We start from the raw sequence: 18,523 nt of genomic DNA on the forward strand, positions 1-18,523 counted from the left end.
AACGGCAGGGCAACTAAAAAAACCACCTAATCTTAACGGATTTGGGGAAAAATTTCAACAAAGACGGACCACATCTGTTCCATGCTCTGTAACAAGAGTCTGGAGCTGCTGCACGCCAGTTTGCAGGGACAATTCCTTTCTGTCCACTCGCCAGTGACAATGAGGGTGAATTTAGATTCCCAGGCAGTGTTCTTTTAGAAAGCAGGAAATCGGGGCTAAATGACTTGCCTGAGGTCACCTGGGCAGTTGTGGCAGCGCCAGGGTGAGAACTCTCAGACACAAAGTTTCGAGCTGATAGCAGACTGTGATAATGGACTCTCAGAGACGAGACTCTGAAAAGAACCTCACAGGCCCCACTTGTGCCAATTGTAACTGCTAAATCATCGTCCAAGTTATACTGTTTTTAGAGATTTTTAAGCCTATATAAAAAAAAGCACCTTGCACGTTTTGGAGCTTACAAAGATCTGTGTCCTCTTGAGCGGACAGAATGAACTATTTCCACCATGGCAGAACTCTGCACAAATACAGTCCTTGATTGAGAACCCGGAGGCTTCCATTTTCGGCACCAACTATAGTGTCACAGGTGTGGGGGGTGTGACTGGGCCAATGGAAGGTGGACTATCATGGTGGCACACGGATTCTAGCTTCTTTTCTCTTTCCTGGTATTTTTCTTAGCGGGAAAAACAAGTGGATACTTAAATAATGAGGCACTTAATGGGTGCTTTAAATTTGTTATCCATCACAAAGAGCTCATCCAACATTATTAATAAGCTTTACTGATGCATGGACTTTAATATATAGGCCTGACTGTGGACAAGGGAGGTACCTCCACGTAAATCTAAATCTAATACGTGTTCATATCATCAGCCTCAATCATGTTCAGACGATCTGTTAAGGACGGAAGTATGCAGTTTGAAAGAGTTAACAAAGGAAAAATGTAGGTACTAGAACTCTCAGCTATTCTATCTAGACCCTTAGCCGAGCTGGTAATTACTGCACTTTTGAATTCCAAGTATTTGAAGTAGGCACAGTTGGTTTACAGAAAACCTTCTACTAGGCTAGAGCCAGAAAGAATCCTCACTCTTCAACTTTTGCTTTTTCCTTTCCTTGATTTTTTTTTTTTTTTTTTTTTTTTGGCGAGATACAGTACAATCTCATTAATTCAGACCACACTAATTTGGAATTCATGGTAATGCAGTCACTGTTGGAGTAAATTGAAGTTTATCTTTTGCACATTAGAAGAAAAAAAAAAGGCTGTTAATCAGATCAACTGCCTAAACAAAATTAGAGGTGAGACGTGTAGCCTAGTCAACAGGGATCATTTGCACAGGATTGAATAGAGTTCTAATTTCAAACGATTCTTAACTATTTATTAAAGAAAGTTTGGCAGGAGTTCAACTTGGCAACCTTTTATTAACTGAGTTTGAGTTGCAGTAGGCACGTCCGAGGAACAAAACTGATTTCTGTCTAAAAACAAATCCTATCACATGGGTGTTTTTACTTTGAGCGGCTTTCCTCACAATTATTCCCAATGATTGGCATCTTCCTGCACACAAACATACCTGACAGTTGAAACAGGAGCTCGGAAGCCATCTTCACAGAGATGTCCTGACTGAAGAGGTTCCTCTCTGGGGGCACCCTGCCCTCTGGAAGCTTCTGTAAGGGTTCGGTTTTCTCTCGCCCGATTAAAGTGCTATAGCCAACATTCCGGCTGGGTGATATGGAGACATGCGAGTCCTGGATGTCAACCTCCATGGGTTCCTCTTTAATCTTCATGGCCTGGCTTTCCTTGTAGCTTTCCGCTGCAAGCAGGTGCATGAAGAGAAACAAAAACACCAGAGTTTCTTAATTTGGAACCAAACCCAGTTTTCTGATCTCAGAGAAAACAATGAGGCGGGAGTGAAGCAGCAGTTTAGAAGAAGATGCCGTGGCACACTGGAAGGAAGTTGGAAAAACTACTGGTTTAATCCATTGGGTTTTCTGAAAAAAGTAGGCAACTGAAGCATGGAAAACTAAGTGACTTGCCCAAAGCCACACAAACAGCAGCAGAGCCAGGCATAGGTCTCCTGATCTAAAATTTAGGGTCCCTTCCTCTTGGCCATGCTGTTTCCAGAACCTACAGAGAGGATGGTGTCTATCTGTCTTTGCTTTATAACTTAATTTCCATGCATCAAATTAGAGCTAGCATCTATCTATCTATCTATCTATCTATCTATCTATCTATCTATCTATCTATAAGCCTAAGCGACCATTACAACAAATAGCTATGACATGCACTGACCACCAAGGGGCAGATGCTCAATGCAGGAGCTTCCCCTGGGTGGTCAGTGCGTTCCCACAGCTAACCTCCTGCAGCTGGCCAACCTCCCGCAGTCCCTTCAACCAGCCCTGGGCCCTGATAGACTGGGAGAGATGGCCCCAATGGGCCTCAATTGCCGGCCAGGCCAAGGGACCCCACCCATGCACGAATTCAAGCACTGGGCCTCTAGTGTTAATATAATGACTCTCTCCCCCTATTTTTAAAGTTCTGATGATTTTTTTTTCTTTCTCTTCTAGGGCACCCAAATTAATAAAGGATAAATTCAGTCGATTCAACTAAAACATTTACACCTTGCTGGGAGGTAGTAATCCTCAAGACCACCTAGGAAGTTAATTGCAGCCCAAGGATTAACATTTAGAAAAACAGCACTCTTACAGGTTATAATAACAATTCAATTTACGGACTGTGCTTACTTTAGGTGTGACTGTTAGATGTGTGGTCTCTAGTCTGAAACACACGTTCACTTTGGATGTCCCTTAGAGCTAATGGCAGAATATCTTTGAAACAAGGTGAGGCAATTAGCTCAGCCATTAATTGGGCCACTTTAAAATAAGGCCACCACAAATAACTTTCAAATCAATAAGCATTTATTAGTAACTATTGTGTACTCAGCATTCCAGAAAACAAAAAAACAAAAAGAACTCAGGCAGACAGATAGATAGAGTAGTGAATTGCATGGTGACCTCCCCAAAAGATATTATCTATGCACCAGGAACCTGCGAATGTAATCTTAATATGAAAAAAGGTATTTGCAGACGTGATTAAGTTAAGGATCTCAAGATGAGATCATCCTGGATTATCCAGTAGGCCCTAAATCCAATGACAAGTGGCCTCATAATAGACAGAAGAGGACAAGACACAAACACAGTGCCCCGCCCAAATGTATATGTTGAAACCTAATCCCCAATGAGATGGTATTTAAAGGTGGGGCCTTTGGAGGTGTTTAGGTCATAAGGGTGAAGTCCTCATGAGTGGGATTAGTGCCCTTACAAAGAAGACCCCAGAGAGCTCCCTCACCACTTCCACCGTGTGAGGACATAGTAAAAAGACACTTGTCTATGAACCAGGAAGAGGGTCCTCACAGACACCAAATACTAGGACTCTTTGATCTTGGGCTTCCCAGCCTCCAAAACGATGAGAAATAAATCTCTGTCATTTACAAGCCACCTGGTCCATGGTGTTCTATGAAAGCAGCACAGAGACACTGAGGCAGAGACTGAAGTTATGCAGCCATAAGCCAAGTATTGCCTGGGGTTCCTAGACACTGGAAGAGGGAAGGAAAGATTCTCCCCCAGAGCTTTCAGATTTCAAACTTCTGGCCCCTAGGCCATGAGGGAATACATTTCTGTTGTTTTAAGCTACCAAATTTGTGGTGTTCGGTGATGGATGGATGGATAGATAGATAGACAGATGATAGAGCAACAAGAAAAATAAAAAGCAGATGTTGATCTATGGGACAGTCAGGGGATATGAAGGGGGGAAATCTCATTGCTGTATACTAGGTGGTCAGAGAAAACTATGTTTTCCTTGCTAAGTATGAGACAAGTGAAAGTCAGGGACATGTATAGTTTATTAATTTGCAATAAAGAAGATAGAGAAGCATTTTTAATTAAATGATTAAAATTAATATGGTGCTATCAATAAGCTCTTATGTAAGAAGGGTGCTAATTGTTCTTTTTTTCCCTCTTGACAGATTACACATGCTTCTTAGGGAAAACTCCTTGTTTTTTGTCAGCAACTGAACTGCAGGCAACTGTTATACTTAATTTAGATCCCCTTCCCCCTCCCCTAACTCTGCCAAGCTGTTTTATCTCTGTATGTCTGCGAAGCCACAATTCCTGATTCAATACAGCTTTTAAAAAGTAATATAAAGCTTTGCAAGTTACATGCTTAACTTCTGTGCCTCTACTTCCACTCCATCTAATTCTTCCTCGAGTACCGACCACACCCCCTGCCCTCTTAGGTTCTGGTGACCTGACAGCCATCCTGACTTCCAGCTGGGTCACCCACTGCTGCACCACAACACGCATTTCCATCTTTGTCTTCCCTCAAAGTGCTTTTATTTTTAATATGGAAAATAAACAATGGGGTCAGTGTCACAGGTACATAATGCTGTCTCTGAACCCTGCAAGTCACTCCCAAGCCTGAAGACAAACACAAAGGAATACTGCAGAGAGATTAATTTGGTTAAAAAGTAAATAAATCTCAACAGCAAAGCTAGAAAGAGGCTCCATTATTCTCTTCCTCCTCCCCACCCCCCACCATACACACACACATGCACACACTCACACCTTTCCCCAGCTTTGCTCCTGGATTAAAAACCACTTGGCCATTTGCACCACTGAATTTAATGAAATCGTTTTAAAAAGCTACTTGGGATAATTTCAAGGATGATTTCCATGAAGTACTTTCTGCCCTTTCTTATGACAACCCTTGACCTTTCAAAAATGGATAAAACACTGGCCACTGATAACATCCTTTAGCGTTCTTAATCTACCAATGGACTCTAAACTCACGGAGAAGAGCTTTCAAACTGACATCTCAATGGGCAAGTGAGAAGTAATGCAATAAATATTTTACAGTCCTTGCTCTTCTAGGCATTACTGCCAAGTGTTTTCTCGCCTTCTTGTTTTAAGCAGGGTTTCTCCACCTCAGCGCTGCTGGCTTTGGGGGCCAGGTGCTTCTTTGTTGTGGGAGGGTGTGCGATGCACTGGAGGATGTTTATGGACAACCCTGGTCTCCACCCACTACATGCCAGTGTCACCGTCCCCCTAGTTGTGACCCCACAAATAACTCCAGACGTTGCCAGTGTTCTCTGGGGAGCAAAATCACCCCAACTGAAAACAACTGCTCTAAAGTTTTTCTCCACACTCTAGTTTTCAAACCGCTCCTCCCAAATTCAATCAACACCCAGGGCTTTAAGGAAGAAAGAAAACTTCCTCAAGAGTTGTAGCTTATTGTTTTTGTTTTTCATTGAATTTATTGGGGTGACAATGGTTAATAAAATTATATAAGTTTTAGGTGTACAATTCTACCATACATCTTCTGTATATTGTGTTGTGTGCTCACCACCCCAAGTCAAGTCTCTTTTCATCACCATGTCCCCCTTATAACTTCTCCACCTCTCTCACTCCCCTTTCTCTAAAGTTGTAGCTCTGGCTCCCGGTGTAGTCATCACCTTCACAGCCAGGTGTGGGGCAGACTGGCCTAGGATGCAGGAGGCAGGCTGACTTGGGAGCAGGCTGTTTGCTATAGATCCCACTTGGTCCCTGGGCCAGCTCTCCCTCTTTAGCCTGGGGAGTTGGAACATAACAATGGTTGAATGAATCATTTCACTGACTTAGCTTTGACTCCCACTCTCAGGGATAGGTCTACACATCCAGGATTTTATTCTTTTGCATCATCTTCCTCCTCCATGCACATGATAAATCCTTTTAGAATCTCTTCCTAAAATAACAGGACAAATATTAATTTTATGCCAAGTGGCCTATACTGTTATTCCAAGAAAGAAATGGGCACACGACAAAAGATGAGAGACCGCGTTAACAGTAGGTGATGCCTGGGAGGTGGTTTGCAGGTGACTGTTTATTGCAATGCTTATTTGTACTCTGTAATTTTTTGATTAAAAATATAGACATTTTTTCATTTATCTAAATTTTTAAAAAATGAAAAAGAATTATATACGCCCAGAAAAAGCTGATAAATCCTCTTTAGATGCAGTTAGAACACTGTGTGTGCAGGTAGCATTGGAAAAGTTGGTCTGTGAGTCAGATAAACCCTCTTCAAATGCTGCTTGGCAATAGGGGGAAGGGGGGCAATGAGAATGCAATAATTCTGTCTTTTCTACCTTCATACACATAATTCATACCAGCCATCAAACGTATTATTTCACTCACCAGTCATTTGGTCATTCTATAATCTTATTCAAATGCTACATGTGCTAAGTACTATGATATATGATGCGTGGGACACAGAGGTAAATAAGACATAGTTCTTTCCCTCAAGCAGTTTAAAATTAAATGAAAGATCAGACAAGTACAAACAGCCTCTAAGGCAAGAAGTAACATTAAAAAATACAGTGTGGAAGGAGGAGTCAAGGAAGACCGTGAGCCAAAGCACAGAAGTGGAATTGTACTCCTCCTGGGGTGTTCAGGGAAGATGGTTGTCTGGTTTGGCTGGGGGGGGGCCCATACTGAGAGGTGGAACTGGCACCTTGAGTAAGCAGGACTCATAGGGTGTAAACATAAAAGCAACTCTTATGTTTTGTCATTCATTGTCTCTTTAAACCTGCCTGGTAGGAAGAGTTCCTCCCCTCTCCCTGGGGGAAAGCTCAGGCAGGCCCATACCTGATACTTCTTAGATGATACAAAGCCTTAAAACCCTTTTAAACAGCAAAACAGTCTTGATTCAGAATCCAGAAGACCCAATCCCACGTTAATTCACATTTCAACCTTCCTTTGAGGATAGTCCTTCCCGCTGTCTGGAGGAGTCTACTGGTTACCTGTTTCAGAGGGAGGGGAGAGTGTGGTGGGCTTCCCCCTCCTACAGCCTTCTACCCAACATACCAGCTGCCCTTGCAGACCCCAGAGAAGGGCTAGAAGCCTCGGGGGATGGAGGAGAAGAAGTGAGTGGTAAGAAAGGCCTTACTTCACTCCCTGCTCTAGAATGTTTTACCTTTTGCAGGCCAGCTGGCATAATGGGATATGTGCATGGGGTCTTGGAGATCTTAGGTCTCTCCCCTGTACTTCCTTTCACCTGACTGAACTCCCTCTTGCCAGGGTCACTCATTTCTTCCACTGACCCTAGGAACCCACCTGTTCACTCCCATCTCCTGTTGTGTTGAGGGACCATCAATTCTCTCGGCAGCCCCACTGGACAGTATTTAAATCAATGCCCACGATGCCAGCCCTCTTGTGGGAACCTAGTCTTTGTTGGGGACACAGGAAACAGTGCCTTTATTTGACCAAAGAGGGCAAGCTCAGGCCCCATGCATCACGCTCGGCCACCAAAGCGGCTGGCCACCCCAGGTCTCACCGCCTAGATTTCCCAGGCAGACACTGGGCACCAATCCACCAGGCTCCCCAGCTGAGGACAGCACAAGGCAGACTGCCTAATTGGTGTCCTTTAAGCCATGCTCTCCAGATTTGGGGTGAGCGGCTGTTCCCTGCATCCATCCATCCCCTCTCCCCTGCAGCGGAGGAGCTGCAACACAATTCTCTCCACAATCCCCTTGACCCAAACTTCAATAACCTTCTGCTTTTATATTCTCTCAACTTGGCCAAGAGGTTCAAGAGTTTGTGTGTAAGGTGGGTTGGGGAGGGGATAAACAATACATAACATGAAATTTGTCATTTTAAATATTTTTAATTTTTAAAATATATATTTTTATTGATTTCAGAGAGGAAGGGAGAAAGATAGAGAGATAAAAGCATTAATGATGAGAAAGAATCATTGACCGGCTGCTTCCTGCACCTTCCTACTGGGGATCGAGCCGGCAACCTGGGTATGTGCCCTGACCGTGAATCGAACTGTGATCTCCTGGTTCATAGTCGATGCTCAACCACAGCGCCACGCTGGCCAGGATAACCATTTTTAAGTGCAGTCCATGGCAGTAAAGAGATCCCACTGTTGAGCAGATATCGCCACCATCCACCTCCAGAATGCTTCGTCATCCCCAAATGAAATTCTACCGATTTAACACTGTCTCCCCATTTCCCTTCCTACCAACCTCTGCACCCATCATCTATTTTCTAACTCTGGCGAGTGCTTTTTTAAAAATATCCTTCTGCTGTAATCTTGATGCGGAAGCCAAGTCTTCCATTTGGCATACTGTTTAACAAAAAGTGTCAGATTATATTCCACAGAAATAAAATTGGAGAGGTAGGTAGGGGCAGAATGTGGACTCGTAGGTCCTGGGCCCAGAAGCCTGCCCTGATTGGGGCGGTGTGTGTGTGTGTGTGTGTGTGTGTGTGTGTGTGTGTGTGTGTGTGTGACATGGTCAGGGTGCATTTCAGAAGAAATGGAGGGAGCACCTTGTCTCATCCGAGCATGGAGACAATGAGGGCCTAACCAATGGTCATGAGGACAGAAAAATGAATGAGACAGTCCAGAGGCTGAATGGGGAGGAACTGGTGGTGGAGAATCTGAAGGGAGAATGAAGGGACCAATGTGGGCGAAATTATGAAGAAACTTTGTACACAGCCTGCATGAAGGGTAGTGGGATTGAAAAAATAATAATTCTATGACTTTGAAGCCTTGAGATTTGGAAGATGGTACTAATCGGAGTAGAAATACAAAGAGTTGGGTTGGGGAAAAAGACAAAGGGAAATTTTCAGTTCTGTTTTGGCAAAGTATTTATGATTCCTGCAGGAAGTGGGCTTCCTGATGGCTTCCGGGCAGCAGGAGACTCCACAGTGACATACCGAGCAGGGGTCATCTGAATCCGGGGACTGGGTGGGGTCAGCCAGTGAAGAGCACGTGGGCAGGTGGAAGTGTTACCTTGACTCTTAGAGACGAGGAGGAAAAAAAGAAGAGAGGAAAAGAGGTGGAGAAAAGAGGTCCATCATGGTGTGTGCCATGGCAGCCCAGAGAAAAGGGGAGAGGTTTACAGGCACCCCCACAGGAGCCTTGGGTTTTGGTCCCCTTACTATGATGCCTTTCCTTAGTTTCTGTCCCATAGCAGCCCAGCTCCATGGTGTCCCTGCACCGCTCTCAGCACTCGTCCAAGTGTCTTCACGCTCCCCCAGCACTGAACATTCCCACTTGCCTGGATGTGCCATGCGGCTGCTCACCATTTTCCCTTCTTAAACACCCTATTCAGATTCCAACGTGCAGCGTGTAGGCTGAAGAGAAGCGAAGTGAAACAAAGGACCAGGAACAAGAGGTGAGATCACACCGCAGCATCCCATCGCAGGGCCTGCCATCTGATAAAGGCGAGCGGCCTTCTCCTTTCATTTTCTCTTACTTGGTTCTGCCTTTGCCCAAATCAAAACAGAATGAAGAGCTGGGCTGGGTGTCCTCAGCGGCACAGGGAGAAGCAAGGATGCAGGCCGAGATGGAAATGCTACTTCACAGAAGCTGTGCATCAGAGTTGGTCTCAGGTGGGAGCGAAGCAGCCTCGGGCCACAGCCTTCCCTCACTCTACATGCCATCACAGAACAGCAGCACACACAAACCGAGACACCTTTCATGCTCTTTAAAGGACTGGATTGTTGTGTGCTTCCCCACGGGGGTTATACAGGAAATTTCATTCTCCTGTGCGGTGTGGCCTTGGTTCATCTGCACTGTGCTCAGAGTCCAGCGGTCCTCAGTGGGGAGAGGCTCCCAGTCCTGCTCTGAGGAATGAAATCCGAAGCCCAGCCTTTCCCACGGGGGCTGCCACACTCCAGAGGAAGCACAGGCTCTGATCAGTTACCCACTTTCCCTAATAGATATATTGGTCATCTGTTCCTGGGGAGAAAGAGAGGAAACTTTCTCCATGAGAGGAACCAGTGGTGAGGCATGAGGCAGACTTTTCTCCAGTTCTTCTAACATATGAGAACCTTCCAGAATAGCATTTTCCAGCCCCCTCTTTTTGGAACAGTGGAGTGGGAGATTAATTCTCTGGAATGGACAAAACACATGGTCTACAGGATAACAGGCACAGTGGGCATGGGTGCTAATGGTATGGGGTAGGGAACTGAACTTTCTTCCTCCCAGAATTAAAAAGAAAAAATAGTACTCTTCAACAGAAGAGCCCAACAATGACCTCCAACACACAACACACACACACACACACACACACACACACACACACACACACCACATTTACCCAGAACTGAGCAAACCATGAGACCAATTCAATGTCTAAAAGAAAGACAAACAAAAATTTGCACAAAATTAAGTAATGCATTCAACAATCAATTAATTACTGGTAAATTAAATCATCTTTCCAGGTGGAAAAGCCAGTCTTCACAGTAATCTAAACATTAGGAAGATTCTGTTAAAATGATGAGGCTAGGTTTTTTGTATGTCCCTTCCCTCTTACACACACACACACACCACCTTTTTGATTCCTGAAACAATCATAAGATACTTTATTAGACTTGACCTTTTGAATTGAATCACCAAAATTATTAATTAACCAGCATTTGCCTTCTATTATCAGTATACTACCTGGCGACTTAAGAAGGAGAAATAACAAAGATTGAAGAATGAGCTATGCATGCTCGAATCCACAATCAGCCAGAAGTAAGCAGGGAGTCAACTTAGAATCAAGTTCTTAGAAGCACACAATGGGCAGCCCCAGGTGTTCCATTTCACTAATGGTTCTGAATTTGCAAAGAACAAATATGCCCTAAAAAAATGGAACTTGAACTTTGAAGGTAATAAAGGGTTAGTGAGATCTGGAAGTTCTCTTTCAGGGACCCAAGGGGCATATTTTCCATCAGTGCGAAGTACTAGCTGCTTTCTTCATCTGTCGATTTTTAAGTCAGTCTTCATTCGCATCCCCTATTCCGGCAAGCAATGCCCCGGGGCCTTGGCTGAGATGCCTGGGCTTTTGCTACTGTTTTCAGACTGGCTACAAAACTGGGCCCAAGGTTGTAGCACAGGTTTTGGACTTGATTCTGGGTAAGATACTGCCTAGCGTGAAGCTACGTGGGAGGTTCCCGTGACACAAAGGAAGGTCTCTCAAATAATCACAAGTCAGAATGTCTCCATTACATTTCACTGTCGTCCCTTTCGCTTCTTTCCAAATGGCAATCAAGAGCTTCTGCAACCAGCCGTCATGTAGAGTGGCTCAGGCATTAGCCGTTGAACTCTGAGAGTCCCAGTGTTAATGTAAAACCTCTCCCCAATCATCTTGTTTTCTTTTCATTTGATGATTTCACTGGAAATTAGCTAAAGAGGTGCATTTAAACTGTATGTCTGCCATTTGGTAACATTCCAAATGATCTCATTTTTAAAAAATTAACCTATTTTTCATCTAATGTCCAGAATATGCTTTTCTTGTCTCACATTTTTTTAAAAAAGAAATAGGGTCAATTAAAGTATCTGATCTAACCTTAAAGCTATTTAACATCATTATCCTTGGCCATTTAATAAACCTAAGCCCTGTTCACCTCATTTGTTATGATTAATAAGCCTTCCTCTACCGTTCCATGAACTTGAATGCTAAGGAGGGGTGCAGGCGTCAGTTTTAAACCAAATTCCTGAAAGATTCAATAGAATTCCTGCTGACATAAAAATTCACCAAAAAGCAAGGTCCATCTCTTGTCAAGTGCCTTTTGCACAAAGAGGGGAGAGAAGGCAGAGGGGTCCTTAATGCTGAAAGAGAAGAAGGAGCAAGCAAAGAGTTTTACTTAATTATTGAGAGTTTTACAAAACTTTTGAAGTATTTTCCTCTAACAGGTGGTTAAAGGGCTTTCGTATATGCAGACGAGTTTAAAGTACTTTTCTTAGGTGGTGTTAAATCTTACTGAGTCATGTCACCAGGGTATGTATCTGTTGAGACATCCTGACTACACAGCCTTCATTGGTTGATGTTTCTAGCAGGCAGAGAAGGGCAAGGAAGGGCCGGTAAGCATGGAGCAGAGAGCAGAACATGCCAGAGCAACAGAGACTAGAACCCAGGCACTAACAAGAGAGAGAAGTGGATTCCAGTAGATGGGATGGGAGGAGAATGCAGGCTCCATGAGGAAAAGGGCGCGGTGCTGTTCGCCTTCGTATCCCTGGTGCTCAAAACGGGGCTTGGAAAACAATAGGAGCTCTAATAATATGTGTTGAATGAATGCATAAGCAGGGGAAAAAAAAAAAAAAAAAAATGAAGATCATAGAAAATAAATGGAAAGATAGAATGAGAAGTAAAGGAAAGTTAAAGTATAGGGCTCACTTAAACCCCAACAAATCTTTGCATACTTTTGCCAAAAATCAAGGCAAAAGTATGGTAGTCTAATAGCCCATGATGGATGAGCCTGTGCCTGTGATAGGGCCCCATCCCTAGTACCATGCCCGTGGGAACCCCTGGACCGAGGGTGGGACCATCCGATGGTGGAAAATGATCTCTCTGGGCTCTTAATTTCACCTCATGATTCTTGGAGGCACGGAGTACATGAAGCCTTCACATAGTATGTTGGCTGGTTTCAACCTTCTTTTCCAAACTTTTTTTTTTTTTTTAATAATCAAAGCTATTTACAAGTATGGTAAGTGACCCATTTTTATTCCCCTTCCTCTCTCTGTTCTTGTGTCCTCTCTAGAGCAGGTGGTGAAGAGCAAGAAAACAGAGGGAGAGGTCACCAGCCCTCAACCGAGAACCAGGCCCTCACACGGGCACACTCACTGTCTCACAGGATGACTGCTTTAGGCTGGGGTGTCTCCAGGAAAGCGGAGACAGAGTCAGACAAAAAGAGCTTTCCAATGTGAACAATGTTTCAGGAGGAAATGCTTTCAATAGCACTCGGATGGGGTAAACACGGTGCAAAAGGTTTGCTTTAGCACAAGCAATGGAAAGGAGATAACCATCTGTCTTGATTAAACTACCCTCCAAGTCCCCAGTTTTCTTCTTCAGTCCCTACAGCTCTTTTAAAAAAAAAAAAGGCAGAAGAAAGACAAGTATTGTCTACATACTACCAATATGTTGGTTAAATAAGCATTGATGGATTCCAAGCAAAGGTTCCTATCAATATTCAAAGACACAGCGAGGGGTGATGATTCCGCTTTCACAGTCAGTCCCCCAAATCACTGTAATTTCACGGCTGGTCCACATGAGCCCTTCAGCTCTGCTGACGGTCTCTCTCCCTCTCGGCTACAGGGTATTACGTGTACGTTGGGCGACATGTACGTGGACCCCAGGAAGCCTGCAGTGAGCCTGTCCACATGAATGTCCCGGCTCCAAAACAGAATTTCTGGGCGTGACAATGGGGAAGTGTATGTGTATATTTAAGTGCTTGTGGGGATAAGGAAGGTGGTAGCAGGGCGTAAGCAAACATGTTTGTGATTTGTTCTTTACACACCTGATTTCCGACCTCAGATAAAATGTGGGGGGCGCATGTATAGGCAGTCACCTCCACTATTTCTCCAGTGGTGGATGTAAACGACACACGCATGCGGCAAACCAGGGGAAACCAGGGAAAGTTGTGACTCCAGCTGCTATCCCACATTTAGGAAATAGTAAGTCAATCAACTCCCAGCACACACTCAGAATGGTTTAAACATGGGGGAAGCTAGATGTGAGTGGAGTAGACAGAAGAATTATTAGGAGGGAAGACCAAAGTCCCTTCAGAAAGAATGCCACAGGTCCTGCCGCTCTGATAAAGAAGAAATACCACTTTCCGATCCTGTGTCCTCCTATAAGAACAACAGAAGCCATAGGGAGCAATAGTTCCTTTATGAAAGTGTGCCGTTCTTGGACTCTCCCCTGTCCAACGAAAACAAATGGCCCTGTCATCCCCAGGTGCTCACACACGCTGAGGGGACGTGGCCACAGCAAACAGGCTACCTGGCAGTGGGAGAGAGTCCCCTCTCCAGAGGTAGGTCTGCAATACCAGCCGGTACCCAGATGGGCACAGGATCCATGGGGGTTAATTACACATGCAAATGTCCCCTTCTTTGACATGAGTAAGTGAAAGGTTAATTAAGAAGAAAAACCACTACGGAATGAAAATGTTTCAGATCTCTCGCTGAGAAATAGAATCGTTGTGCGCTCCCTCGCAAGGCCATAACCGTGGTAACAACCATGGCCGAAAAGGCGGGCGAGAACCATAAAAGGCTGCAGTGGTGAAGATGATTTGAATGCATGGATAAGGTACACAGCTTCTACCCGGCCGGGAAATGTATCCTCTGAGTGAAGAATGGAACGGAATGTCTGACTGGTTACTCAAATTTTTGCATCCACACTGCGATTGGATCCCTCAGAAAATAAAGCTTCTTCTTAGAGTTTTAACCTCCAATAGTACTTACGAATGGCCTCTCTGTTAGTGCCAGTTTATCTTGTGAATAAGATAACACCTGTAGTCATTTATACTAGAAAACCACGTAGAAATAACTGGAGCGGGGCACACCATCCCCACTGCAAACACATTTCCTAGATGTCATTCCTCTTGTGCTCAATATTGTAAAGAAGGATCTGCAACGCCCTCCCCACCACACCCTACTCCACCCCGCACCCTCTACCCTACTGCCCTACCCTCAACCTTACAACTGTGCTCAAGCCCCTGGTCTAGCCAAACAGAAAAGGAATCTCTAAAGAAGGTGGCGTGTCTCCGGGAACACAAGCCAGTACAAACGCTCGTGGCTGTATTAACATATGCAGCTATGCAACAGGGAGATGATAAAACAACAAGAGCCCTTTGAGTCTAGCCTTTCTGAGTCCCAGCCTCCGTGTGGGAGGCGGAGGAAGCTGGGCCAGGAAAGCAAAAGGGTGGCCTGAGGGTGGAGGGCTCTGAGGGGTGAAGCATGCAGGGTCACTGGCCCTGGGCTGTGAGCTGGCCAGCCCAGCTCCCACAAGAAGAGGGGGAGCAACCACCGCCACTCAGGTGTGTGGGTTCGAGGACCGGCAAGCTGTGTGTGAGGTTACAAAATAAACAGAGGTGCTTCCTAGTCAAAGGGTGAAGGTAGCTCAGTTGTTGGGGGAGAGGAGAGCCTGTTAGAGCAAGTCCCCTCTTCTTGCTGGGAAAAGAACAGCCCTTCAGAGCTGCATTGGCTATGTCCGACTCCATCTGCCGAAACGGCAGGTAAAAGACAGGCTGTATAGACTCCGAGGTTAGCACGGTCTAGACCAGGGGTCCTCAAACTTTTTAAACAGGGGGCCAGTTCACTGTCCCTCAGACTGTTGGAGGGCCGGACTATAGTTTAAAAAAAAACTATGAACAAATTCCTATGCACACTGCACATCTCTTATTTTGAAGTAAAAAAACAAAACGGAACAAATACAATATTTGTATTTGCATGTGGCCCGCGGGCCGTAGTTTGAGGACCCCTGGTCTAGACCTTCAAGAAAAGAATTCTCTGGATGTATAAACGTCACATTTTTATCTTGTTAAAGTGATCAATTCCTTGTTTGTATAAGATACGGGTTTTGCACTTCAAACATCTCTCGTTCTCACTGAGCCTTTAAGTGCTAAAAAAAGAGTCTAATTCCTTAGTTAGATGGAACTTTCCCACATATTCTGAGAGTTGCTGAGGATACACGTGGCAATAGGGAAGGTCATCTGGCCAATTGTAAGCCCATTGCTGGTCACATTCATTGTAAATCATTTGAGAAAACTGGCATGCAAATATCCTCTGCCATCAGCTGAAGCACAAAATGTTGCAGCAAATTTATACACGAAAGGGTTAACTCTACTATGGAGCTACTCATTCAATAAATTAGGTGTCATAGTGTTTATATATGAAAATTAAATACTTGCTAATAGAAGTAAAAATGGGCTTTTAGTTTAATATTAAACAAGTCTCAATTTTTACCTAATTTTTGGAATTATGGAAAATGCAATAATTCCATAATTATCACAGGCAACAAAATAAAAGAGAGATAAATTGAATCATATCAAAATTGCAATGTTTGTGTGGGGTTTTGTTTGTTTGTTTTTGCTGCAAATAGTGCCATCAAACAAGTGAAAAGAAAATCAGCCGAATGGGGAAAAATTGCAATGTTTGTGTGGTTTTATTTTGTTTGTTTGTTTTTTGCTGCAAATAGTGCCATCAAACAAGTGAAAAGAAAATCAGCAGAATGGGAAAAAATTGCAAGTCATATATCTGATAAGGAACTGATCTGATATCTGGAATACATAAGGAATTTTTACAACTCAAGAATAAATAGACAACTCCATTAAAAAGTGGGGAAAGGACTTCAATAAACATTTCTCCAAAGAATATATACAAATGGCCAATGAGCACATGCAAATATGCTCCACATCACTAATCATCAGTCAAACGCAAATCAAAACCACAAAGAAATACCAGTTCACACCCAGTATGATGGCTATAATAAAAAAGACAATAACAAGTTTTGGCAAGAATATAAAAAAAACTGGAACTCTTAAATGGTTGGTGGGGATACAAAATGGTGCAGCTGCTCTGGGAAACAGCTTGGCAGTTCGTCAAAATGTTAAACATAGAATTACCATTTGACCCAGCAATTCCACTCTTAGCTATCCACCCAAGAAAAATGAAACATATGTCCACAAAAATACTTGACAAATGTTCACAGTAGCAAAAATTGGGCAACAGCCCAAATCTTGTTCATCAACAAATGAATCAATGAAAAAATGTGTTATATCCATTTTATACCATGTATAAAATTAATATTATATATATTCTTATTGTAGCCATTGCAATAATATCCAATAGAATATTATTTAGCCATATAAAGGAATAAAGTATTGGTACATGTTACAACATAGATGAATCTTGAAAACATTGTGTTAAGTGAAAGAAGCCAGCTACAAAAGACTACATATTATATGATTTAACTTCTATGAAATGTGCAGAATAGACAAATCTATTGAGATAGAGAGTAGATTAGTGGTTGCCTAGGCCTGGTGGCGGGGGGACGGGGAGGGGGGTGGATAAGAAGTGACTGCTAATGGGTATTGAGTTTCTTCCTGGGGTGATGAAAATATTCTGTAATAGGATGTGGTGATGGTTGCACAACTCTGAATATACTAAGAACCACTTAATTGTATATTTCAAATGAATAAATTTGTGATGTGAATTATATCTCAATAAAGATGTTTTTTAAAATGAGAAGGTGCTTGTGCTTAACAATCAGTCTAGAAGTTCCCTCTAAAGCAGTGGTTCTCAACGTGTGGGTCGCGACCCCTTTGGGGGTCGAACGACCCTTTCACAGGGGTTGCCCCTAAGACCATCGGAAAACACATATATAATTACATATTGTTTTTGTGATTAATCACTATGCTTTAATTATATTCAATTTGTAACAATGAAAATACATCCTGCATATCAGATATTTACATTACGATTCATAACAGTAGCAAAATTACAGTTATGAAGTAGCAACGAAAATAATATTATGGTTGGGGGTCACCACAACATGAGGAACTGTATTAAAGGGTTGCGGCATTAGGAAGGTTGAGAACCTCTGCTCTAAAGCATAACAATCTAAAATATATAAATTCTTAGAAAAGTAGAGTACTGGGTTCAATAAATTTCTCCAGGTGCTCAAAGAAAGTTTAAATAAAAAGAAGTATTTTTCAATTTCAGACTGATTAGACTATGCCATGTTGACAGTCTTAAGCTCTCAACTGCTTCCGTACCATGTACTTGACAGTGTGATAAATAGATATTAATAAAACAAATAAACTAAATACTTTTCTACTGATGATTCTAAATTACTCTTTAACTCTTTCACATAGCTTTGCTAATATGTTACCTGCTCATTTTAGGAGTGAGCTTTGCTTTCCGCTGTACATAAGGAGGCAGAATCACAAGGAACTAAATACAGCTAGGCCTCCTGTGTTCGTTTCACATAATTAAATAACATGAGTTTGAAGGAGGCAAATGTGAGATGACATTAATATAAAACTGAAACAGCTATTTTCCATCCTTGTAGATTATAACTGAAGTCCTACTGCTTATAAAGTTTGATAGATTACAGCTTTCCAAAGGAGACATATCAAATGGAACAGTGAATAATTTTTGCCCTGAGAAATTATTTAGCTAAAATCTCTAATTTCTCTTGAGGAATTCTTTAGAATAGAAGTGTCCCTGACATAGTCTTTGATTTGTTGGGTCTAGGGCAGTGGTCGGCAAACTCATTAGTCAACAGAGCCAAATATCAACAGTACAACGATTGAAATTTCTTTTGAGAGCCAAATTTTTTAAACTTAAACTATATAGGTAGGTACATTGTTATTAACTTAATTAGGGTATTCCTAAGGCTTAGAAAGAGCCACACTCACTGGGCCAAAGAGCCACATGTGGCTCGCGAGCCGCAGTTTGCCGACCACGGGTCTAGGGGGGAGCTTCTTCCTCCTAAAAGAATGCCAACCTTGCCCAGGAACAACCATGTCACTTAACAGCAAAAAACACTGAAAACAGTAGTATTATCTGAGGCTCCTAATCAACACTCTCCTAACTTATTAGGTACATGTGTCCTTCTAAGAAAGGTTCCCAGGTACCATTATTTGATAATAAATTAAGAAGACTCTCCCCTCAAGAGATGTGGTTCATTTTAAAAAGTAAAATGTACATTCAGTAGAGATTTGC

The 18,523-nt window shown here is 43.0% G+C and overlaps 1 protein-coding gene across 3 annotated transcripts in view; it reads right to left on the reverse strand.

The window, feature by feature from the left end:
- The window catches only part of ZNF827 (zinc finger protein 827), a 166,213-nt gene that overhangs the window by 77,561 nt on the left and 70,129 nt on the right, over positions 1-18,523 (reverse strand). For all 3 annotated transcript variants that reach the window (XM_036313385.1, XM_036313387.1, XM_036313388.1), the window contains exon 6: positions 1,563-1,802. In XM_036313385.1, the coding sequence (XP_036169278.1) occupies positions 1,563-1,802 (240 nt within the window). The remainder of the gene's footprint in view (positions 1-1,562; positions 1,803-18,523) is intronic.

Source organism: Myotis myotis, unplaced genomic scaffold, assembly GCF_014108235.1.
Source record: "Myotis myotis isolate mMyoMyo1 unplaced genomic scaffold, mMyoMyo1.p scaffold_m19_p_6, whole genome shotgun sequence".
Classification (NCBI taxonomy): domain Eukaryota; kingdom Metazoa; phylum Chordata; class Mammalia; order Chiroptera; family Vespertilionidae; genus Myotis; species Myotis myotis.